Source organism: Ovis aries, chromosome 8, assembly GCF_016772045.2.
Source record: "Ovis aries strain OAR_USU_Benz2616 breed Rambouillet chromosome 8, ARS-UI_Ramb_v3.0, whole genome shotgun sequence".
In the NCBI taxonomy this organism is placed as follows: Eukaryota; Metazoa; Chordata; class Mammalia; order Artiodactyla; family Bovidae; genus Ovis; species Ovis aries.
The window spans coordinates 26778047-26804272 of record NC_056061.1 but is presented as its reverse complement, the minus strand read 5'-3'; the positions used below and the strand labels follow the sequence as shown (position 1 = coordinate 26804272).

The 26226-nt window shown below is 41.0% G+C and overlaps 1 protein-coding gene and 1 non-coding gene across 6 annotated transcripts in view; one reads left to right on the top strand and one right to left on the bottom strand.

Annotated features, from left to right (window-relative positions):
* The window catches only part of CDK19 (cyclin dependent kinase 19), a 169648-nt gene extending 159210 nt beyond the window's left edge, over positions 1-10438 (bottom strand). For 4 of the 5 annotated variants that reach the window (XM_060419498.1, XM_027972369.3, XM_012182603.4 and 1 more), the window contains exon 1: positions 10028-10177. Coding sequence is in view for 1 of the 5 variants with exons in the window: in XM_004011205.5 (XP_004011254.1) it covers positions 10028-10155 (128 nt within the window). In the remaining 4 variants the exon portion in view is untranslated. Of the gene's footprint in view, positions 1-10027 lie in introns of all 5 variants that reach the window. The other variant, XM_004011205.5, reaches the window with a different exon arrangement.
* A 13156-nt stretch (positions 10439-23594) lies between these two features.
* On the top strand, positions 23595-23701 carry LOC114116257 (U6 spliceosomal RNA). Its single transcript, XR_003590246.2, has one exon. It is a non-coding gene; the product is annotated as a U6 spliceosomal RNA (small nuclear RNA).
* The last annotated feature ends 2525 nt before the right edge of the window (positions 23702-26226 follow it).

The window sequence follows — 26226 nt, the reverse complement described above, 5'->3', positions numbered from 1 at the left end:
TCTTCTGGCAGATGCAGCAACAGTAGCATAACCTAACAGGACACCTCTCTCCTGGCTGACACAGCAGCCATAGCGCTAGGCGTGCCACATTCTCTCCTCTCGTGGCTGACGCAACGGACACAGCTGTGACACAGCACTAATGCCGCCGCCTTCTAGGTGGAGCTCATGTATGTATGCAGCACAAAGTAGCCTATGACCAAGCAAGTACCTCAAGACAGGCATGCACAGTGCTGTAAAGGATCTCAGCTGTTACAGTCATTTACAAAACGTGGGGCAAGAGCAAGAGGCTGTGGGGCAAGAGAGCCTGACCACGCCATCATGGATAATTTGCTCTCTCCCCACAGTGTGCTAAGTTGCTTCAGTCATGTCCGACTCCTTGGGACCCCACTGACCGTAGCTTGCCAGGCTACTCTGTCCATGGGATTCTCCAGGCAAGAATACTGGGGTGTGTTGCCATGCCCTCCAACAGGGAATCTTCCAGACCCAGGGACTGAACCCGCATCTCTCATATCTCTTTTCAAATGTCTTCCTCTCAACCCAAATTTCATTCCCACAATCAACTATTAGTAAATTATTGTGAGTATATCCAGTTTCAGTCTTTGTAGTCAGAGATTACATGTCATTTACTCTTGTATCCTCATTACCTATGGCATAATACTTGGCTCATGGAAAGGAATCAAACAATAAACAGTAAAAGATGGATAAATGAATGGAAAGACAGAAAAGTGGAAAACAGGTGAAAAGAGAGAATGGACAGATGGCTAAAAGACAGGTAGATGAAGACTGGACAGACGGAAACTTGGACAGAGAATAGATTGATGGATGAACACAGGCAGAGATGAATATTATTGAGAAATTACTACTGCATGACTTCAAAGTGGTCCTCTTGGGAATTATTTGGCTGTTCAGTGGTTAGGACTCCACACTTTCTCTACTGAGGACCAGGTTTAATACCTGGTCAGGGAACTAAGATTCTACAAGCTATGTGTCGAGGTCAAAAATAAAAAAGTGTCAGTCTTTCCTAACTGACCTTTCTACTGGTCCCTTTCCCCTTTCAGAGATCCCTACTGAGCCCTCGCACACAGAGCCTGTGCTCCACAACAGAAACCACCACAATGAGAAGCTCGCCCAGTGCAACTAGAAAGTAGCTGCCATTTGCCACAGCTAGAGAAAGCCCACGCAGCAATGAAGACCCAGTGCAGCCAAAAAATAAATTAAAAATTTTAAAAAAAGAATAGCAACCCCAACTGAGAACCAAATTGGTAATCTAGAAGATTAAATAAAGGAAATCTTCTCAAATGTCTTATAGAGAGAAGGAGCTGAAAATTTTGAGAACGAATTTAAGAGACAGGGAAGATAGAGCATAAAAGGTCAACACTTCTTAATAAACATATCTGAAGAAGAGAACAAAAGAGGAAACAGAAGGAGAAGAACTAAATAACAGGAAACAAAAATTGTCCTAAACCTAAGAAAAGAAAGGCCCACTTAAAAGATCCTTAAGAAACTAGCAGGATTGGAAAATGGCAATGAAGGAGTGAAGGTAGCAAGAGGCAACTAAAGCCACTGTCTACCACTTTTTAACTTCTGAAGTTCAACTATGTTCATAGTTCATCTATTCAAAAAATAATCTGTAAAAGACACAAGAAACAAAGCTAGATAAATGGAAAGAAAAAAAAGACCTACACATTCTAGACAGACTCTGGTGAAACTTTAGAATTCATGGATAAGTGAAAACCTTTAAGAGAGGCGAAAACCAAGTTTCTAGTAAAGAAACTTCCCATGAGCAACAAGAAATGCCAAAAGCCATGAAGCTTAGTTTTGGGTTCTAAGAAAAAGAAATTTTCTTAATACAGAATTCTATATTCAGCCCAATAATCAATGAAGTATGAGGATAAAAAAACATTATCTGATATGCAAGAACTCAAAAATCTACACATCCTATATGAAAAAGCTAATTAAAAAGATATTTTCAGCTAACCAACAACAACAAAAGACAATCCAAGAAAAACCAACCATGGGATATAAAGAAAAACTGCTAGCTGAGTACGACCCAAAAGACGTGAAGAAAGGGCAAAAGAAGATCCACTGGGCACTGATACTTGGAAGATTGTTGCAAGCAGCACTTATTTGGTACACAAGTCTACATTTCCCTCTCTATGGGTCTCAGAATGCTAATTAATTCAGCAATAAATTCCATACTCATAATATTTTAAAGCTGTTGAGTGGTTTCCAGTGTTCACGTTTAAAAAATCAACCCATAGACAAAAAGCAGTGGATCAACTAGGAAGTTACAAAAACTATACTTTAAAAATCCAGGAGTATGAGAAAAAAAAGCAGGAAAAAACCTTGTTACTTTCCTTAACATTTACATCAGGAAGATCACAGATAACACGTAAGTTGACAAACTAAAAAAAAAAAGACATCTAAGTTTACACTTCAAAGTCATAAAAGAATTCACAAAAATCTTTAAGCAACAAAGGTAATAAATTTGAAGCTTGAGATGGGAAAAGAGGAGATAGTGAAATCTCACAAAATTGCTCAGCTTTTCTAGGAAAGTCAACAGACACTGCCTAAAGTTGATAAATCAAGACAGAATTATACATATGTTTCCTAGAGTTATAATGGGAAGCATCAGCAAAACTTAAAACAGAAACAGTTAACACAGGTTATCTCTGAGAAGTCAAGGGGGCTTGGGAGTAGACAGTAAGAAGGAAGGCTTTTAGTCTTCGTTTTACATACCAATAAATTGTTGGGAGTTGTTTTCACTGGACTGCAACTATTACTTGATAAATTTTAATAGCACCAAAAAAATATTTCTACTTTGATACATACTGTAAAGATGAAAAGACTGCTGAGAAATTACGTAATAGAACTTTGGTTTTCTAAGTTACACAAGCTCAAATTACATATAAATATTCAGAAAAGAAAGTCAAAAAGATTTTTTTAATTTGCACCATAATCCAAAACAATAGGACTCGCTCAGTGTCTAAGACACTCTTAAAATGCAAATATAATTGTAAAAGGCAAAGGGGAAAAGGAAACTAACTTTTGTAAAAAGCAACACAGTTTGTGCCTCAAACTGCTTAGGTTTTTCACCAAGTGAATTTCTTTAACAATCATAACAAAAAATAACTTTTCTACAGAAAGACACAACTAACCCCTCTATGAGGAGTTTTACCTTACTTTCCCAGCAGCCACAGACTTACCTTTCTGTCCAAATGTAAATATCTATAAATAGCTGTAAAATAGTTTGCCATGACAGGACTTTGGTCTGTGGTCACAGAACAAAACAAAATTAGCTGGCCTACATGGTAATTAAATCCATATCCTAATCATATTCGTATCAGTAACTGAGGTCTACCACAAGGTCTCACTGAAATAATCTCTTTAAATAGAAAATACAGAAGTTTCAAACCTCTGTAAGGAGGGTATATTTTTTTCTTCAGAAAGACTTATTCTATTAGAAATTAAAGATATTTTGCAGAGACATAAATTGTTTGAGAACTTTACAGGTTTTTATTTCTCTTTGATCCATTACCCACTTCTGTATAAGAACTAAACCCTCAATAAAAAACTACTGCTCCACACTTGTATCTTGAATTACATCCTGTCCTCTCTCTGGAGACTCTCTTTTATCCTGCACAATGCATGCTCAAAATGGCTATTACAGGAAGTGTTGGACTATCTGCTATTTATAAACGGACAAAAATCTTTAAATAGTTCTCTCAGCTACCTCTTTATGGTTCTAGACCTTAAAAACTACCTGTTTTTAAAGAAATACTCATGTTGGTAATTCAAAATGTTAAAATGCTCTTTGAAAAAAAGCAAAGAGTGTGTATCTTTATTTTGGAATCCAAAGCTGCATGAAACTATATACTCACAGTATCACACGTAAAGGAAGAAGTGGATCTTTAAAAACACATTAGTCAAATACTCTTAGACATTTACCACCAAGAAAATTCCAAATTGTAATATATTCCCTTCAAGCTTTCTATACTGATGTCCAACTTTCACTACACTACTTGAGAATTCTGAAAATAACAAATATGTAATTTAACATCATATATTAATTTTTGATCTAGCATACCCAGTTCAAAATATACTATACAAAAGTAAAAATTCTTAATTCATCCATACTGACATCCACTGAACCACCTGGAAATCCCACTTAAAGCACACTACTACTTATTAAACACACATACTCCCAAGAAAATTCCTCTAAAAAAGAAAACCAAGAATGGCTGTCTCGAGAAAGGGAAAAGGGTGACTGGGAAAAGGAAAACTTACAATACATTGTGCAAACTTTTTTTTTTTTGGCTTGGAACAAACTCATCGAATGTACACAAACTACAGCGATTTGGTAAAACATGAAGGGTGGCAACCAGATTGTATAATCTTTTTTATGCATGTGCATTTACTACTAAATACATGTACTTTTTTTAATGAAATACTCTTTTTAAAAGTAATCAGCTATCCTTGATTCCCCTCATAAATTGAAAGCTTTTCAGTTCAAGTACTTGTTTGCTTTATTAAATTATTTCAGCTTCAAATTTTCTTCTATTATCTCGAAAAAGACCCAAACCTTCTGATTTCATTTGTTCACACTGTCACTCATTTTCATAGAAAGGTAACTTCATGGAGTTAAGGACTGTCGCTAAGCCACCTGCTCAAAAAAAAAAAAAAAAAAAAAACTGAAGTTTTTTTCCTGCTAAGTCCAATATCATTGCTACTGGCCAGTTTCTTGGTCACGCTAACCACATTTCTGGAGCCACATGTGGCTAGCGGCTGGCTGCCTTACTGGACAGCACAGATGCATTTTCATCACTGCAGAAAATCCTATTGGACATCACTGTTCTAGACGAAGGGTTGCCAAATTATAGCCTGTGGGCCAAATACAGCCCACTACTTGGTTTTTTTCCTACTGGAACACAGCCATTCCAATTTGTGTTCACTTATACACTGTGGATACTTTGGCACTACAACAGCAGATTCAAGTAATTTTGACATAGATGGTCTGGTCCACAAAACCTAAATATTTAGTTTCTGCCTCTTTAGAGGAAAAGTTTGTCAACCACTGCTCTGGACAATCAAATTTCATTGAAAAGAATATTCCTTCTGGGCCTCAAAAACAAAGTTTTGAAGGCCTGAAGTGCACAAATGAAGAACTAATTAAACAAGCTCATGGTCACCTGATTTGCTAATAAAGGTACTTAATTTCTTAACATGAATCCATATCAAAAAATTTCCTAAAATGTTTGAATGCTGACATTTTCTAAGCTTCTCTATAAAATTGATAGTAAAAGCACAGAAGACAGATTACTACAGTTAGCAATTTTAGAAGAGTTGGCCTAAGAGGGGGAAAAATGCTTAATAATTCAAAAATTACCCACATTACTTATCAATCTATTAAAAGAAATGTATGGACTATCTTGAAAAACAGCATATAATTTCTCTGAGAAAAAAATTACACTGGACCTAGTTAATGCTATAGAGATATTTACATTGAACTGCTTATGTCATGTAATATCACTATATTTCAGGCTTTCAAAACAAATACTGAAAACATTAGGGCATTTTTTTAAATTTTAATCAATTTTTGAGCATTCTTACATGCTCAACCCTATGCAAGGTGGAGACAGGAGGATGGCAATGACCCATTTGTAGCTAATAGTTTACAGAGCAGATTAATATCACAGTGATATTCTACACACAAGAACAAGAGGGGCAGAAACACAGATGAGTACACTGGGTGGCTGAGGAAGACTTCTAAACAAAAGCTATTTGAATTGGGTATTCAACTGTGAGCAGGAGTTTCCCAGGTTTGTGGGAGGGGGAAAGAGGAGAGAGAAATCACAGAGCAACACCATTCTGGTTTGAGTATAGAAAAAACAAAATGAGACATGAAAAGGACTTAGCAAATCCTAGAAAAATATGAGCAGTTGAATGCTACAGAAGCATATGGCTTGAACACACTGAAAAAGGAGGGAGGTGGTGGCAGGCATAAAGGCTGTAAAGACTAGACTTTAGGATCCAAATGCAAACGGTTTTTACATGCCAAACTAGGGAATTAAGATCTGACGGAACCAGATGAGCCACAGAGAATGTACAGTTTTCCAAGAAGAGATACGACATGATTGATTTTATTTTGTAGGAAAGTAACACTGGCAGCAACTTGGATCTAGGACTACAATGAGAAAAAGACTAATGGCAGAGACCAATTCGGCTATCGTGCAAATCAGAGATGATGGTCAAAGCCAATGATAGTGAAGATGAAGAGAAACCAGATTAAGAGAAGCAACCACAGGAGGCAGCACCCACTGGCCTGAACGTCTACTTTTCTAAAATGCCCCTCATATGGGACACTGTCCCTTCTCCATATTTTTTCCATATAGATGTAGTGTCCTTTGCATGGAAAGTTTACACAATAAGATAGTCAAAACTGGAAGCAATATGGTCTTCTTCGCTTTTTCTCCCAAGGTATTAGGAGGGAAAACATATTAGAAAACGCAGGAACTCAGACTCAAGAAACCGGGATTATAGACTTGTCTTTGCCAAAACTATGGGCATGACATCTCTTAAAGCTCTGGTTTCCTCATTTGTAAAAAGAAATTAGACTAGATGACCTAAAACCTTTGAAAGTTCTAAAATATTATGATTGTTAATAATATATCTTAAATCTTTGGGAGGTCTCCAAAAACCCAAATACTATCACCTATATTAACTACGAACCAATGTGAAAAACCCATCAAAAACAGGCAGACACTATTGTACCTGTCATTTACCTAAATGTATCTACATGTACTGATTATATTTATTGTGAAGGATTTCATGACAGACATTAAGACATGTAGTTACCAACTACTTCTCATCTGAAACCCTTAGGCAAAACTGAAACTCTGTAAGATGGCTCTGTCAGCCATTTCACTTTCAATTACTGTATTTCAAAATATCCCCAAAAAGCATTCTTTTATTGGAGTGGTTTCAAAGAGCTAAATGAATGTCTGCAAAGTTGAATGGTATTATTGTTGGGTATAACAGTTTTCAGACATAATGCCAGTATGGAATATTTGCCTGAATCTCTTACAAAAGAACATTTTTAACAATATTCCTTTATCAAAGAAAACAAGAAGTGTTTCAAACGTGATAAATGTGGTCTTGAGATCTGTAACCATACTGTTATGTGACTTTTTCTTAATGTTGAAAGAAAGGCTATACTACAAATTCTTGCTCATAAAGTCTAGAAATATTCTCTTCAAGAATAACTTTTACGATAAAAAAAAAAAAAGTTGAGTCAAAAAAATCCTCTTCCTTCAGAACAGAAAGATGAAACAAATCTCATTTTTATTAAAGGTGAAAAACCCAGTTGTAAATCTTGCATCTCCATTCTGTTACAAATTTATGTAGCATAATTAACAGGGCCTAAGTTAAAGTCATGTTTCAAAGGAAATAACATTCTATGGTTTTGTAAACTCTACTATTAAACTATAAGCAGAGGCTTTTCTAATGAATGTTACCTTACTTCTAGTGTTTCTTCTAGAGACCTGAACAATTTTTTGCCTATATGCTACATTATATACACCAGAATAGTTCCTCTTTAAGGTACTCATATGATTTCTCTCTTGCTCCCTAAAATAGCATTATACTTCTGAGTTAACCAAAATAAATCCTGGAAAAAGCTACACTGTAATTTACCATGATCAGAGTGTAAAATCCTTTAGGATGCAAATCTGTATCAGTTTAGAATCATCACTAAAAACTGTTCTTTCCAATCAGCTGGTATCAATGAACACAAAACTAATCTTGCTACCAAGGCACAAGAGATGTGGGTGTTCACTATAAAGCCTCAAATCTCAACTAGACTCTTTGTCTAAGAAAAGTCTTTATTTTTCTTACATATAATTTAGTTACTTAAACTAATGCTTTAAGATCCTAAAAGTTTTTAAGTATAATATTTTGAAGATACACCAATTGATCTTACTCAACCAAAGAGGCTTTATTAATTCTAATCAAACAAATATCACTCAAGAAGGAAGTGTATTCAAATCAAAAATTTTATTAGAGGGGAAAATATTCAAAAAGAATAGAAGGAGGAATTAAATAATCTATTCGGTGTTGTAGCCTGTGCTATTTAAATACAATCCAGAAGCAGAATTTTTAACTTTTTTCCAAAGTTGCCTGCTTAAAAAATTTTTTAATCTTTTTTAACAACAAAATTAAAATACATTTTAAAAATTCCAGTTCAAATATATTACGAAGTTGGCACGAGGAATATGAAAAACACCACCTCTGATTTGTTTTGTAACGCTAACGTCCGAACAGAAAAGCTAGATGTTCTTTCCCCAAACGTATCTGCTAAGACTCCCACAGGAACACCAGTATAACAAGCAGCCTAAATATTCAAAAAAAAAACAAAACAAAACAAAATACAATTATAGTACTTCGCACTCCAAGATATTCATTCAAGGACACCTGGTAATTAACTAAAGAAATTATGAGAAAAGTTTACAAACAACTAAATACTCTGGGGCCCATTCAGCTATAACAAAAGAAAAAAGTTATTTGCAATAATAACAATCCTTTACACTTGCAAAGTACCTTGTAGTTTTCACCATCCTTCATGATAAAACAGTTTATAAAGTTGTGCTTGCTCCTTCCCTGTATGAAATCAGCAAGCAAGCAAGCGCCCACACACACCCACACACTACTACTACTTTGATCCTAGAGTCCATCAATCAGCCATGTCAATTACAAAAGCGTGCGCAGAACGATAAGCAGCACTTCAGATCTTTCCATCGTCGTTATGGCTGATAATCAGTTCATTCAGAAATGTTTCGCTACGATCCTAAAAACTCTCTTCCACAGTTTGATCGTCTTTAAAGTTTAGGCGGGACAGGCAAATGTTCCTGGGCTCCCTAACTCTGGGGAAGGGGAATTCCTGCCAGGATGGGCCTTAAGGTGACGACTGACTTAAACCCACCCTTCTCAGGCAGGGAACTGGTTCCACCTGTCCCGGAGTACGAGCCTCGTGCCCTCCAGGACGAAGGACAGGCGTTTTTCAATATAACGTCCAGCTCTTCTTCTCCTAAGAGAACAATTAGTAAGAGCCTACTAAGGGGTCCCTAAAATTCTCTCTCACCGCCCAGGAAAACAAAGATTCAGGCCCAGCATTGTGTCACTCGAATTCCGTTCTGGATAATTTAGGTGCCCGAAAAACCTCAGCACGCAGTCGTCTGGCAGGGATGGAGTGGAGGACGTAAGAATACCCAAGGTGCGGCGAGATGAGGTACAAGAACGAACTAGGAAGTTCTGCCAGCAAAACGCGGTTCGTCTCTCAGAAGGTCCTACATTCGAGGGGAAGGTGCGGAACTGGAAATTGAGAATGGAAGAAAGAGAACTCGCAGCCTGGCGAAGCGGCGTGAAGAAGTGGCCGCCAGGCACACGACAGGGACAGAAGGGATCGCGCCGAGGACCACCAGGCTGGCTGACCCCTAGGGCCAAGGTGCCCAACGGCTCACACCGGTGAGGCTGGCGAGGACCCAGGTGCTCTGGGCCGCCCGACAGACTGCTCCGCGAGGTTTCAAACCGCCGCCCCCGGGAGGCGCTCAGCCGATTGGAAGTTCCACCACGACCGTCACCAGCAGCCCAGGGCCGGAGCGGCAACTCCTCGGCGGAGCTCTCCCAGCCCTCCGCGTCTCCCCTGGAGACCAGACACCCCTCCTCCCAAACTCCACCTCCAACCGAGGTCCCAACTCGAGTCCCGCCGCCAGCTCCTGGCACGCGGAGAGCGCCCTTCGGGACCAGACCTACGCCCCCCAACCAGGCTGCGCCGCGGGAGTTCGACGGGCGCGATGCTGGGGTCTGGCAAAACCCGCGTCCCTGAGAGTCTGCCCCGGGACGCAGCCCCGAGACCACCTCCGCCTCGCCCCCAGCCCGGGCACGGCCCGACTGGGCTTCGACCCACCCATCCCGCGAGGGCGCGAGCTAGCGAGGACCCGAGCAAGCCTTCTCCCCCCGCCCCTGCTCTTACCCATCTTTTCGCCTCGCCTTGTAGACGTGCCCGTAGGTGCCGCGTCCCACTTTGCACCCTTCGTACTCAAACAAATCCTCCACCCGCTCCCGCTCCGCCGCCAGCTTCGCCTTGAAATCATAATCCATTGTCTGCTTTCCCCATAGAGGCACCGGGACGCGGGGGCCGCCGCCGCTCAGTCCCTCCTCCTCCTCCTCCCCCCGCGACCGCCGCTCCACTTCTCCAACAGCCACCTCTCGGGCGCGCGCGCGCGCGCCGCCCGCCGCCCCGCGATTCGCCTTCAGCAAGGGACTTCTCGGCGGCCGCTGCAGCCACCTCCTCCACCTCCTCCTCCTCCGCGGCGGCGGCGGCGGCGGCAGCAGCTCCCGCAGGCACCCCCAGTCCCGCCTCCCCCCTTCATTTCCTTGTTTTGGAACCTGGTGGGCCGCGCCGCGGCTTCCTCGAGCTCATTAACGAATCAGCCCGCCCGCCCCGAAGTTGCGGAGACTCCCGGGAAATGTAGTTCCTTTGCCTCCGAGATGATTGAGTTTTGCGGCCAAAAGAAATACAACTCCCATGCTGACATGGGTCGCTATAGCCCCGCCTCCAGGAGGCACGCACGCCTGCGCACTGAGGCCGCCCCCACCTCAGGTAGCGCTGGACTGCCAGTTCCTGCGAAGGTAGAAAGCGCAAAGTTGCAGTGTGCTTTCTGCGAGTCTGTGGGAGCTGGTGGAAAGAAGGCCCTTGTTCTGATGTAAGGAAAGTACTCTATTAAAAATGTCCCCGGGCGAGAAGGAGAGCGGAAAGTATTTAACAAGCGCCTTGCCCAGGAGTTTGCTCCAGAGGTTTGCTAGGCAAGGACTGTGGCTAAGGCAGTTGTACTGAAGATTGTTGTTTGTTTTTTATGGCCATTGGCCCGCCTCTTGCCCCGCCCCATCCAACTGCTTATTGGCGAAGAAGAGAGAATGACGTCCTCGTTGATGCGTGGGTATCCCCTGGCTTTGGCTTCTTTCCGGCTCTTGATTGGTAATTGGATGTGCTCGATTCTTCCTGATAGGTTAATCTTTTTTCTTTACGATGCAAAAACCGTATTTCAAAAGCTGAACATTCAGCGGTTTCCTCGTTCTAGCGTCAACCAGAGAACTTTCGCGCCTCAGCAGCAAGTCTTCGTTTTCTTAGCATTCTAATCATGGTTTCTTCCTAGCATATATAGCCAAGGTTTTGGCCATCTGTCTAAGGACAATAAAAGTACCTGCGGGATGCAGCGTTTGAAAACAATCATTTGGGTTGGACGGTTGAGGGGTTTTGTTTTTTTATGATTTTTGCATAATAGTGACGTTTTCCTAGAATGTTCAAGAAAGTCTTGTGCATAAAATGTATCAGATGTTTGTGATACAATCTTAAACCTGGTTAGTGCTAGAATAGGACAATGGCACCCCACTCCAGTACTCTTGCCTGGAAAATCCCATGGATGGAGGAGCCTGGCAGGCTGCAGTCCTTGGGATCGCTAAGTCGGACATGACTGAGCAACTTCACTTTCACTTTTCACTTTCATGCATTGGAGAAGGAAATGGCAACCCACTCCAGTGTTCTTGCCTGGAGAATCCCAGGGATGGGGGAGCCTGGTGGGCTGCCGTCTCTGGGGTCGCACAGAGTCGGACACGACTGAAGCGACTTGGCAGCAGCAGGACTTACATAGAGCAGGAAACAATCAATTCCACCTGAAGTGGCAAGGAAAGTTAATAGTGACCTGCCTGCTAGGTTTTGGAGGAAACCTGGAGGGAGGAGGAAAGAGGACCGTTTATTTATTACAAAGTTTCCTGGGAAACTTACTCAGATCTTGATGTAAATCATGAAATATCTGAGTTTCTGTTGTTTCTCCGCACTATAATAAGTGCTGGAGATACCAGATGAAAACTGGTCTTTTCCATTGGGGACTAAAATGTATTGAAGTAATAAACATGCAAGCAAGTTAAAAACAAACTGGGTGGGTACAAAGAGCAATAGAATAGGAGGGAGGACTTCCGGAGGAGTTAGGATACACATCATGAAGAAGGTCGTTTTTTCAGCCAAAATTTGAAGAATCTTATTTGGAGGACAAATGGGGAAGTAAAGAACAGAGAATTATTTCTCACAAAATGGCATGTGCGTGTATCATGAGAGAACCTAATATATTCTGACAAATGCAACTAGCTTAAACATTACAGATTAATTAAGGCAGGAAAAGGGGATGGTTAAGGAATGACTGGAGAGATAGACAAAAGTTCAGATAATGAAGAGTTATATATAGTAAGTGGAAGCTTTAGATTTCCTCATTCTATATGCAACAGAAAGCCATTGGAGACTTTTAAGCCAAGTTGGGTTGACTCAGGCCATCACTGAGAATGCATTGCAGATCAATTTGTCGGTCTCCCCCATCCAGCTTTCTTCCTTTTCCTTCCAGAAGTATTGATCTCATCAACATTCTGTAATAAACTGATCTCATGTTAATCTCCATCTCAACGTGTATTTCCCCAAGAGCCCAATTTGTGGAATTCCCCATGTGTGCAAGGTGATAGACCTTAAGGTTATTCATTGAGCGTTGTTTCTACTAGGAAAGGACTGGGAAACAAAAATGTTCATTAGAAGAGGAATGGATAAATTACGGTACATCCAATGGATTATTTTAAGGCCCTAAAAGTATTGTAAAAGCTATGAATGTGCCTCTCCGATTTCTTCCTTGCAAGAAGGCCCCAGCTGCTAAGCTTTGACTCTACCACTGCATTTGCAGTGAGCTCACTGTGCCCAACAATTGCTCCTAGCCTATGACTGAACAAAGCAGGATACGGAGACAGGTCCATTCCTGCAAGATGCTGGGTTCCTCTGAAAGTGACTCTAGCTTAAAATCTCCCCAGATTTAAGCCTATCTAAAACTTTCTTAGAACTGTGTTGCAGTCTGAGTCACTGCCTACCCAACCCTCCTTCCTTCCCACTGTCCTTCACAAGAGCAGATCATCGGGACCTGACAGCTCCTTTAGCTTCCTCCTTTCTCTCTCTCACAGGCATTTCCTCCAATAAGTCTCTTACAGGTCTAATCGTACCTTGGTATCATGTGCTTTTCAGAAGACCTAAACCATGAGGCAGTTGTTTAGGTAATTAAATGGAAAGACCTCTAATATATATTTTTAAATGAAAAAAAAAGCAAGAATTAGAAGATTGTCTGTAATATACTAACATTTTTATACAAAGAAAAAAGTATATATACTTGCTTATATAGGCATGACTTATCTCTAAAAGGACCACAAGAAACTGATCATGGGAGAAAAACTGCTTGAGAATCAGAGACAGGAGGGAGAATTTGTACAGCATACCTTTTTGAATTTTGATTCATGTAATGTCTTTTCAAAAGGTAAATAAAATTTAAATGAAAAATTTAGGAACTTGGCTAAAAAAGGTAGGAGAAAGATAGGATTGTAGCTACCATAGTCAAGACAAGTTCAGAGTTTTGTTTTGTTATTAGTTTGTTTTTCATAAGAGGAAGGAACTTCTCATATATTGAAAGAGACGAGCTAGTAGAGAAAAAAAGATGAAACCAATACACTTACAGCCATCCTGTTTTGCACTTTCAATATAATATTCAATTAATTACAGGTGATATTCAACACTGTTAAAACAGGGTTTGCATTCAATGATTTTGCCCAACTGTAGCCTAATGTAAATGTTCTGAGCACATTTAAGGTAGACCAGGCTAAGCCCTAATGTTCAGTGGGATAGGTGTATTAAATTCATTTTATTTCCAATGTAACAATGGGTTTTTACAGGACATAATCCCATCGTAAACTGAGGAAGATCTGTAGTAACTTTTCATTTCTCTATGATGTGGGAAGCACGATCAAGTGCAGAGGACAAAAGAATCAGTGGGAGTAAGGGCAGGTGGCTTGAGGAAAAAATGACAATTTTTGGCAAGTAAGTGGGATGAGAATGAGAGCTAACATTTACTGAATCATAAGCTAGCTAATATAATTAATCCTTACAAGTACTCTGTGAGGAAGTTATGCATTATCTCCATTTTACAGATGACAATACTGAGGCTCCAGGAGGATAATTTGTGTGGTTGGTCAGTGATAGTATTTAATCCCAGGTATCTAATAAGACAATAGAGGATAAACTGCACTGCCAAGTATTGTTAGTGTACATTGGGCTTTCCTGGTAGCTCAGTTGGTAAAGAATCTGCCTGCAATTCAGGAGACCTGGATTCGATCCCTGGGTTGGGAAGATCCCCTGGAGAAGGAAATAGCTACCCACTCCAGTATTCTGGCCTGGAGAATTCCATGGACTGTATAGTCCACGGGGTTACAAACAGTCAGACACAACTGAGCGAAATCAAGATTAAATTATCCCGTTGAGACGTTCATCCTGTTGGTCATTGACTCTACTTTTATATGTTAAAGTTACCATGTCTGTTTTCGTTTCCTTCATATTTAATTGATATCAGTCACTAGGTCCCCCTTCTCAGTGCATAGAAGAGTCATAGGGCTTATGAAAGTGAAAGTTGTTAGTTGTGTCCAACTCTTTGTAACCCCGTGGACTGTAGCCCGCCAGGTTCCTCTGTGCATGGGATTCTCCAGGCAGGAATACTGGAGTGGCCCACCAGGTTCCTCTGTCCATGGGATTCTCCAGGCAGGAATACTGGAGTGGGTTGCCATTTCCTTCTCCAGAGGATCTTCCCAGCCCAAAGATCGAAGCCAGGTCTCCTGCATTGCAGGCGGATTCTTTACCATCTGAGCCACCAGGGAAGCCATCTGAGCCATGGGGCTTATGAAATACACAGAATTTATAGTTTCCACTGCCATTGAGATGTTCATTTTCTCAGTATATGTAAGAGGCTTTCCTTGCTTTTGCTGTTTCCACGCAACCAGCAGCAGTCCTCTAGTCAGTCAAGTTTCAGAGCGTTAACTGCTATGTAAATACCTGTTACTCTTCTGTAAGGCATATTTAGTTTACTTAAACATTGATTTAAAGTCTGAGAATAAAGCTTCAAGTTTAAAGGCTAGTGGGGAAACAGATTCTAGACTCTTGGGTACAAAGTCAGTGCCAGGGAAGCTGAAGAAGAGGAATTGGAGGCAATGGGATTAGGAATCAGACCTCTCTCCCTACTGGAATGAGGATGCAGGCCAGATCAAGAGAGGGATACCCATCTGCTGCTGATCCAGTGGAGGAAGAAGTTCATGCCTAGGTCACTTTCCTAGCACTCTTCTAACAAATTACGGTAAACTGAGTGGCTTAAAACAAATATTCTCTTGTAACTCTAGAGGCCGGAAGTCTAAAATCAAGGTGTATATAAGGTTGGTACCTTTCAGAGACCCAGAGGGAAAATCTGCTCCACGCCTCTTCTCTTCATTTCTGGTGGTTGGCAGTAATCCTCAACAACCTTGGCTTATGGCAGGATAACTTCAATCTCTGACTCTTTCTTTTCATGCCCTTCATTCATTTGTGTCTGTGTCCAGATTCCCCTCTTAAAAGGATATCAGTCATTGGATTATGGCCCAAACCTTAATATAGTATGACTGCATCATAACTTGGATTTTGGAGGGGACACTATTTAACCCAGGACACAGCCTGAGTTTTGACTCTGTCTTTGTCTGTCTCTCCATCCATCCGACTCTTGCAACCCCATAGATTGTAGCCTGCCAGGCTTCACTGTTCATGGGATTCTCCAGGCAAGAATACTGGAGTGGGTTGCCATTTCCTTCTCCAGGGGATCTTCCCAACACAGGAATCGAACCTGGGTCTCCTGCATTGCAGGCAAACTCCTTATTGATTGAGCTACGAGGGAAGGCCCCATCCTGAAAAGGAGAAAAAAATGGTCCTTGACTACATCACAATCAGTGGGCGTGGGAGGGACTTTTTAGTATCCCCAGACTGCTGCTGCTGCTGCTAAGTCGCTTCAGTCGTGTCCGACTCATAGCGACCCCATGGACTGCAGCCTACCAGGCTCCTCCGTCCATGGGATTTTCCAGCCAAGAGTACTGGAGTCAGGTGCCATTGCCTTCTCCGATCCCCTGACTAGGGTTTTTAATTTACATTTTTTCTTTTCATAAAGGAGAATCTAACTACAAGTATGTTACTAAAACACTCCCTCTTTATCTTTTAGCTGAATCTCTCTATTCTAATAACTAAAACATCATGGTGAATGAATTTGATCCTTAAAGATTAGCATTTTCTGCAGACAGATTACAAAATCTTTTTCATTGTCATTGTTTTGGTAGTTCATGTACAGAAAAATATCAGGTGTCCTCAAATATATGATAACTACAGTATGCTACAAAAAAATTAAAGAGTAGGTTAATCAGGCTCCCCATGGATGCTTAATTCATTTTGATTGCTGGGGGGACTTTTTATTCAAAAAATTAAAAATGAAAAAACAAAGAGAATTAAAAATAAATTCCAAGTAGGAAAGAATACATGAAAGACTACATTGGAACCTTATTCATTTCTTTGGCTTACTGTGTTTTCAGGAAAATATAGAAAAAAAGAAAAAGTCCACAAATATGACTTTGCCAGTCATTCTTTAAACTTCTTAGCCCCTCTATAGTATTAATTATTCCCTGACACCAGAAAAGGAGCCTGCCCTAAGTTTCCAACAAACAAACAAAAAAATAAATGATAACTACCCAGAAATTAATAAGGCCTAATCACATGCCTGTAAGGAATTTGAAAAGTTTTATCTAAACATTACAAAATTGAGTTCATTTGACATAGATAGAGAACTTCAATGAAAGAAAAAAGTGATGGTTTCAACAGTTTGTTCAAGTCAAAAGGTGGGTATGCCCAACTTACAATGGATTAGTCATGAGCTACAGATCTTGTGTATCAGGTTCTGTGAATATGTGATGGGAATAGTAAGCAAAGTCATGACTTTTTTTTAATGCTTATGCCCTTAGTCATGACCAGATTATAAGCTATGTGAAAGTCAAATTTGAATATGGATGAAATTTCTCTTAACACAGTCTTATCTTAGTCAGGGAAATTTGTTGAAGAGATTCACTGAGTTGATTCCTCATGGTTGAAGGCTCAGCTCAGGATCATCTCTTACAAGAAGTCTTCTCCTACCTTGAGACAAGGTTGGGTGCCCCTCCATTCATAATGCGGAGAAGGACATGGCAACCCACTCCAGTACTCGTGCCTGGAGAATCCCACGGACGGAGGGGCCTGGTAGGCTGGGTAGGGGCCTGGTCCATGGGGTCATGAAGAGTCAGACACGACTGAGCGACTTCACTTTCACTTTTCACTTTCATGCATTGGAGAAGGAAATGGCAACCCACTCCAGTGTTCTTGCCTGGAGAATCCCAGGGACAGAGGAGCCTGGTGGGCTGCCATCTATGGAGTCGCACAGAGCTGGACACAACTGAAGCAGCTTAGCAGCAGCGGCATTCACGATGATGACATCCTGTGAGACCTCTCTACACTTTGCTTATCTTATGTGTATCATGTTTACATGTCTTTCTTCCCAGATGGGCTATGAGTTTCTCAGTGAACCAGGATTAGACTGGTTGTTTTCCACACTCTTAAATTTGATATTTTTTGGTTTTGGTCTAGGTATACAATTCCAAGTTAAAAATTAATTTTCCTCAGAACCATGAAGGTATTACCTATTGTCTAACATTCAGTGGTTCAGATGTGTTATAAGACTGTTTTACCTAACCTTTTTTAAATGTCCTGTTTTTTCCATAGAAATGTCTAGCATGTGGTCTACCTGTAATCTCTCTTGGGTTATTTTTTGGCTGCACCAGGTCTTAATTGCAGTACACGGGGTTGCGGCACATCTTTGTTGAAGCATGTGAACTCACAGTTGTGACCTGTGAGATCTTGTTGCCTAACCAGAGATCAAACTCTGGCCCCTTGCATGGCGGGGCTTTAGCCACCGGACTAGCAGGGAAGTCCCAGTTCTGTAATCTTGAAGATACAATCTTTCACGAGGGTATTTTCAATTCATTTTTCTCTCTTAATCTCTCTGGTATTTTCCTTCCTCTTCTCCAGTGCTATCATGTCACTACCCCTTTTTCCCACCCATTGGCTTTAGACTCTCATTACTTTGCAGACGGATTCTTTTTTTTGTTTCGTTTTAACTTTATTTCATTTTGGCGCTGCTGGGTGCACGTTGCTGCATGGGATTTTCTCTAGTTGCAGTGTACGGGGTTCTCCTTGTGGTGGCTTCTCTTGCTGTGGAGTGCAAGCTTTAGGATGCACGGAATTCAGTAGTTGTAGAGCACAGGCTTAGTTGCCCCAGGGCACGTGGGATCTTCCAGGGCCAGGGACTGAACCTGTGTCTTGTGCATTGGGAGACCCATTCTTTACCACTGAGCCACCAGGGAGGTCCCCTGCAGACTGACTCTTAATGCCGCTGATCAGTTGTCTCTTTATCTTCCTCTGTGGAGCTACTTCTTGTTAGGAGGCTTAGCATTTCCCTCTCCTCAGCATAGAGCACTTCTGTTTTTGGCTAAATGTCTGATGCTCTTGATTTGACAATTTTGCCTGTAGGAGGAAAGGCGCTAATAAGGGAGGGTCAGCAGACCTATATGCAATTATCCAACTAACATCCCAGCTCTTAAGTCTGTTAGTGCACTCCCTTGTATGCCAATTCTAGCAGCCCCAGAACTTCTCAGAGGTTTATGGCAGACCACCTGCATCTCTCTAGCCTTTTAGATGAAGATTCCAGCTTCCTCTATAATATCTGTCAGAATAGTCTTTTAGAAATATTTTTGGGACTTCCCTGGCAGTCCAGTGGTTAGGACTCCTCGCTGCCACTGCAGGGAACATGGGGTCAATCCGTGGTAGAGGAACTAAGATCCTGAATGCCTTGAGGCATGGCAAAAAAAAGCAGCGGCTGCCCTTTGCTGGAGCAGCCATGAAGAGATACCCCACACCCAAGGTAAGAGAAACCCAAGCAAGACGGTAGGTGTTGTGAGAGGGCATCAGAGGGCAGACACACTGAAACTATAATCACAGAAAACTAACCAATCTGATCACACAGACCACAGCCTTGTCTAACTCAATGAAACTAAGCCATGCCATGTGGGGCCACCCAAGACGGGGCGGGTCATGGCGGAGAGGTCTGACAGAATGTGGTCCACTGGAAAAGGGAATACCACTTCAGTATTCTTGCCTTGAGAACCCCGTGAACACTATGAAAAGGCAAAATGATAGGATACTGAAAGAGGAACTCCCCAGGTCAGTAGGTGCCCAATATGCTACTGGAGATCCATGGAGAAATAACTCCAGAAAGAATGAGGGGATGGAGCCAAAGCAAAAACAATACCCAGCTGTGGATGTGACTGGTGATAGAAGCAGGGTCCAATGCTGTAAAGAGCAATATTCCATAGGAACCTGGAATGTCAGGTCCATGAATCAAGGCGAATTGAAAGTGGTCAAACAGGAGATGGCAAGAGCGAACGTCAACATTCTAGGACTCAGCAAACTAAAATGGACTGGAATGGGTGAATTTAACTCAGATGACCATTATAACTACTACTGTGGGCAGGAATCCCTTAGAAGAAATGGAGTAGCCATCACGGTCAACAAAAGAGTCTGAAATGCAGTACTTGGATGCAATCTCAAAAACGACAGAAGGCTCTCTGTTCGTTTCCAGGGCAAACCATTCAATATCACAGTGATCCAAACCTATGCCCCAACCAATAACACTGAAGAAGCAGAAGTTGAATGGTTCTGTGAAGACCTACAAGACCTTTTAGAACTAACACCCCCAAAAGATGTCCTTTTCATTATAGGGGACTGGAATGCAAAAGTAGGAAGTCAAGAAACACCTGGGGTAACAGGCAAATTTGGCCTTGGAATGTGGAATGAAGCAGGGCAAAGGCTAATAGAGTTTTGTAAGGAGAACGCACTGGTCATAACAAACACCCTCTTACAACAACACAAGAGAAGAGTCTACACATGGACATTGCCAGATGGTCAACACCAAAATCAGATTGATTATATTATTTGCAGCCAAAGATGGAGAAGCTCTATATAGTCAGCAAAAACAAGACCAGGAGCTGACTATGGCTCAGATCATGAACTCCTTATTACCAAATTCAGACTTAAATTGAAGAAAGTAGCAAAAACCACTAGACCTAATCAAATCCCTTATGATTATACAGTGGAAGTGAGAAATAGATTTAAGGGACTAGATCTGATAGATAGAGTACCTGATGAACTATGGAATGAGGTTCCTGACATTGTACAGGAGATAGGGATCAAGATCATCCCCATGGAAAAGAAATCCAAAAAAACAAAATGGCTGTCTGGGGAGGCCTTACAAATTGCAGTGGAAAGAAGAGAAGTGAAAGGCAAAGGAGAAAAGGAAAGATATAAGCATCTGAATGCAGAGTTCCAAAGAACAGCAAGGAGAGATAAGAAAGCCTTCCTCAGATATCAGTGCAAAGAAATAGAGGAAAACAACAGAATGGGAAAGACTAGAGATCTCTTCAAGAAAATTAGAGATACTAAGGGAACATTTCATGCAAAGATGGGCTCAGTAAAGGACAGAAATGATATGGACCTAACAGAAGCAGAAGATATTAAAAAGAGGTGGCAAGAATACACAGAAGAACTGTACAAAAAAGATCTTCATGACCCAGATAATCACGATGGCATGATCACTCACCTAGAGCCAGACATCCTGGAATGTGAAGTCAAGTGGGCCTTAGAAAGCATCACTATGAACAAAGCTAGTGGAGGTGATGGAATTCCAGTTGAGCTATTTCAAATCCTGAAAGATGATGCTGTGAAAGTGCTGTACTCAGTATGCCAGCAAATTGGGAAAACTCAGCAGTGGCCACAGGACTGGAAAAGGTCAGTTTTCACTCCAATCCCAAAGAAAGGCAATGCTAAAGAATGCTCAAACTACTGCACAATTGCACTCATCTCACACGCTAGTAAGGTAATGCTCTAAATTCTCCAAGCCAGGCTTCACCAATACATGAACCGTGAATTTCCAGATGTTCAAGCTGGTTTTAGAAAAGGCAGAGGAACCAGAGATCAAATTGCCAACATCCGCTGGATCATGGAAAAAGCAAGAGAGTTCTAGAAAAACATCTATTTCTGCTTTATTGACTATGCCAAAGTCTTTGACTGTGTGGATCACAATAAACTGTGGAAAATTCTGAAAGAGATTGGAATACCAGACCACCTGACCAGCCTCTTGAGAAACCTATATGCAGGTCAGGAAGCAACAGTTAGAACTGGACATGGAACAACAGACTGGTTCCAAATAGGAAAAGGAGTATGTCAAGGCTGTATATTGTCACTCTGCTTATTTAACTGCTATGCAGAGTATATCGTGAGAAACGCTGGGCTGGAAGAAACACAAGCTGGAATCAACATTGCCAGGAGAAATATCAATAACCTCAGATATGCAGATGACACCACCCTTATGGCAGAAAGTGAAGAGGAACTAAGAAGCCTCTTGATGAAAGTGAAAGAGGAGAGTGAAAAAGTTGGCTTCAAGCTCAACATTCAGAAAATGAAGATCATGGCATCTGGTCCCATCACTTCATGGGAAATAGATGGGGAAGCAGTGGAAACAGTGTCAGACTTTATCTTTTTGGGGCTCCAAAATCACTGCCGATGGTGATTGCAGCCATGAAATTAAAAGATGCTTACTCCTTGGAAGGAAAGTTATGACCAACCTAGATCGCATATTCAAAAGCAGAGACATTACTTTGCCAACAAAGGTCCTTCTTGTCAAGGCTGTGGTTTTTCCAGTGGTCATGTATGGATGTGAGAGTTGGACGGTGAAGAAAACTGAGCACTGAAGAATTGATGCTTTTGAACTGTGGTGTTGGAGAAGACTCTTGAGAGTCCCTTGGACTGCAAGGAGATCCAACCAGGCCATCCTAAAGGAGATCAGTCCTGAGTGTTCATTGGAAGGACTGATGCTGAAGCTGAAACTCCAATACTTTGGCCACCTCATGTGAAGAGTTGACTCATTGGAAAAGACCCTGATGCTGGGAGGTATTGAGGGCAGGAGGAGAAGGGGATGACAGAGGATGAGATGGCTGGATGGCATCACCAACTCAATGGACGTGAATTTGAGTGAACTCCGGAAGATGGTGATGGACAGGGAGGCCTGGCGTGCTGTGATTCATGGGGTCGCAAAGAGTTGGACAGGACTGAGCGACTGAACTGAACTGAATGGTAACTTGATATGTATAGGGTAAGTATAGTAAAATGGGGAACAAACTAGCAAGACTTGTTTGTTCACATTCTTCTTAGCATTCCCTTGTCTTCAAGAGATAAGAATGCTCCCTTCCTCCAGATATAGGGAAGGCACCTTTCACAAGAAAGTTTTTTGGCCTGCTTTGGGAGTGGTGGATTGTTCACAATGACCTTCCTACTTCTGCTGTTTTCTCAAACTCCTTCAGGTGAAAATACGCTAAGTGCCATATGTTGAGGTAGTGTATCCTGAGCCTCCTCAGCCTCATAACTAATTACATCCTACAAAGAGCTATTTGTCAAGTAAGGTCACATTCTGAGGTTCTTGTAGACCTGAACTCGAAGGGACACAACTCAACTACACCCACCAATATTTCCTACAGGAAGGTATACCCCATTCTGGAGCTTCTGTGAGTGTTGGCAGCTAAAAGTTCACAGCTCTCTTTTCCCTAGAGTCTAAAGAATGACCCTTGACAAAAGGAACTATTTAATCCAAGACAGTAGTTACCCAGAGGCAGCTCACCACCAATGACCAACAGATAGTGTGGTACAAAAAATTGCTCCCCTTGTGGGGCAAGCCATATTCCAGAACTCCCCTTGGAATCAGGTTGACAATTCTTTTCCTACTCATCCTTTTTCCCTCACTCCCTTTCTTTTGAGAGCACAGCCTTAAATAATTCCTGAATCACTTTTCACCTCTCATGATTGGCAAATATTGTTGCTTGATTTTCACTAAAGAAAGGGAAATTGAGTAGTTATACTTTTCTCCAAAATCACTGAGGACAGTGATTGAAACCATGAAATTAAAAGACACTTGCTCCTTGGAAGAAAAGCTTTGTCAAACTTAGACAGTGTATTAAAAAGCAGAGATGTCACTTTGCCAATAAACATCCATATATAGTCAAAGCTATGGTTTTCCAGTAGTCATGTATGGATATGCGAATTGGACCACAAAGAAGGCTGAGCGCCAAAGAACTGATGCTTTTGAACTGTGGTGCTGGAGAAGATTCTTGAGAGTCCCTTGGACTGCAGGGAGATCAAACCAGTCAATCCTAAAGGAAATCAACCCTGCATATTCATTGGATGGACTAATACTGAAGCTCCAATACTTTGGCTACCTGATGCAAAGAGCTGGCCTATTGGAAAAGACCCTGATGTTGGGAGAGATTGAGGGCAGGAGGAGAAGGGGATGACAGAGGATGAGGTGGCTAGATAGCATCACTGGCTTAATGGACGTGAGCTTGAGCAAACTCCAGGAGATAGTGAAGGACAGGTGAACCTGGTGTGCTGCAGTCCATGTCCATTTGCAAAGAGTCAGACATGACTTAGTGACTGAACAACAAAAATATTTTCTCAGAAGCATTCTGGCAATATGAATTTAAAATTTTATTTTGTGCTCGCTTCGGCACCACATATACTAAAATTGGAATGATACAGAGAAGATTAGCATGGCCCCTGCGCAAGGATGACACGCAAATTCGTGAAGCGTTCCATATTTTTATACTAACGCATATATATGGAATTTAGAAAGATGGTAACAATATCAAGACAGCAAGACAGCAAAAGAGACACAGATGTATAGAACAGTCTTTTGGACTCCGTGGGAGAGGGAGAGGGTGGGATGATTTGGGAGAATGGCATTGAAACATGTATAATATCATATATGAAATGAATCGCCAGTCCAGGTTCGATGCATGATACTGGATGCTTGAGGCTGGTGCCCTGGGACGACCCAGAGGGATGGTATGGGGAGGGAGGAGGGCGGAGGGGTTCAGGATGGGGAACACATGTATTCCTGTGGCGGATTCATGTTGATGTATGGCAAAACCAATAGAATATTGTAAAGTAATTAACCTCCAATTAAGATAAATAAATTTATATTTTAAATAAATAAAATTTTATTTTATTTATTTACTTTTCGGCCATGCTGGGTCCTCATTGCTACACACAGGCTTTCTTGGTGGTGGCAAGTGGGAGCTACTCTTTGTGGTATGTGTAGGCTCCCCATTGCAGTGGCTTCCGTAGCTTTGGAGCATGGGCTCTAGAGTGCATGCTCGGTGGTTGTGGCACACAGCCTTAGTTGCTCCATGGCACGTGGGAGGATCCTCTGGGACCAGGGGTCACACCTGTGTCCCCTGCATTAGCAGGCAGATTCTTAACCACTGGACCCCCAGGGTCCCTAAAATTTTAAATATATATCCCTTTTGACTTAACAATTCTACTTATGAGAACTTTCAAAACAGTAATCAAGCAACAAGGATTTACTGTATAGCACAGGGAACTGTATTCAGTATCTTATAATAACTTATAATGGAAAATAATCTGAAAAAAATATATGTATATATAAAACTAAATCACTGTGTTATACACCTGAAACTAAGACAATATTGTAAATCAATTATACTTCAGTTTTAAAAAGAAGTAATCAGGCAAGCTAGTGTCTTTGGCAGTGATCAATATATGTAGGCAATGACACTGATCGGTCTTAACAGTTCTGAAATGTTAATTCTTTATTAGTTGAAACTAAGATAAATCAGTAAGAGTATTGGAACATAATAAAGATGAAATGCCAAATTTATTCAACAGGGACGATACCAATTTTATGTCAATGTGAAGATTATTGTGTGTGATCATTTGTTTTTATCATTATGATATGTTTTAGTAAATGTACTAGTTATATCCTTGATGATCTGTTTATCCGAATCTTTCAGAAAGTAGAAGTTTTGCTGTAATGGTACATATCAGACTATTCAGTGTTATAAAATCAGTGTTCTATGGAGAATGAAAAAATAAAGCACTAACTTAAGTGGACAAAAAGAAACTAATGAGGCAGGTGTGCAAAGTTATATGTACAAAGATGTGCATGACCATGGTTTTTATGATAAAAATTAGAAAGAGTTAAAATATGGTTAAATAAATAATAGCACATCCTTTTAGTGGATTATGCCATAGCTGTTTAAAAGAATGGTTTATGGGATATCTCTGGCAGTTCAAACCCAGTGCTTCCAGTGCAGGGGCATAGGTTTGACTCCTTGTTGGGTAACTAAGATCCCACATGTCTTGGGACATGACCAAAAAAAATAAAATGAAATACTTTTTTAAAATGGTATAAATCTAATTTGTATCACCAGGTCCTCTGTCCATGGAATTCTCCAGGCGAGAACACTGAAGTGGGTTGCCATTCCTTTCTCCAGAGGATCTTTCTGTTGCAGGGATCACACCCAGTCTCCTGTACTGTAGGCAGGTTCTTTTCCATCTGAGCCACTGTGCTGTGTGCCTAGTCGCACACAGAGTCGGTCGTGTCTGACTCTGTGACCCATGGACTGCACCTCTTCTGTCCATGGGATTCTCCAGGCAAGAATCCTGGAGTGGGTTGCCATGCCCTCCTCCAGGCAATCTTCCCAACCCAGGGATCGAACCTAGGTCTGCCACATTGCAGGCAGATTCTTTACTGTCTGAGCCAATAAGGAAACATAATAATAGGAAGGGATGTCCATTCATACTGTGGAGTAAACATCAAACAAGCAAAACTCACAATAGTATATAGACTGTGGGTGATTTGCCATAATGTTTTTCATATAGAGTATCTCTCAAACATTTTTGATCATGCATTTTTATTTCAAACTGTTAGTAAATCCATAGGAATTCTATGCTAATATTTTCATTTTATTTTTTTTAATTTGTTAATATTTTCATTTTAAAATTGTAGTAAAACATGACATCAACTGGCTTAAGTTCAGAGGTTTTAAATATATTTATATATATATATATATATATATACACACACCTTTATTTTACGGAGAATGAACCTCATGGGAAAAAAAAGTTAATAATATATATCAGCTGATGAAGAGTTGGTCCCTCTTAGTAGGTACAAAAGAATATTTTCTTCCAGAAAATATTTATTCCTTCTATAGAAATTAGAAGAATTCTGACTGAAGTTTTAGTATCCCTGCCTGTAGCTGATATATAAAATATTCCTCTGATTGTCTAAATTAAGTTTTCTAATGTCTCCTACACTGGCA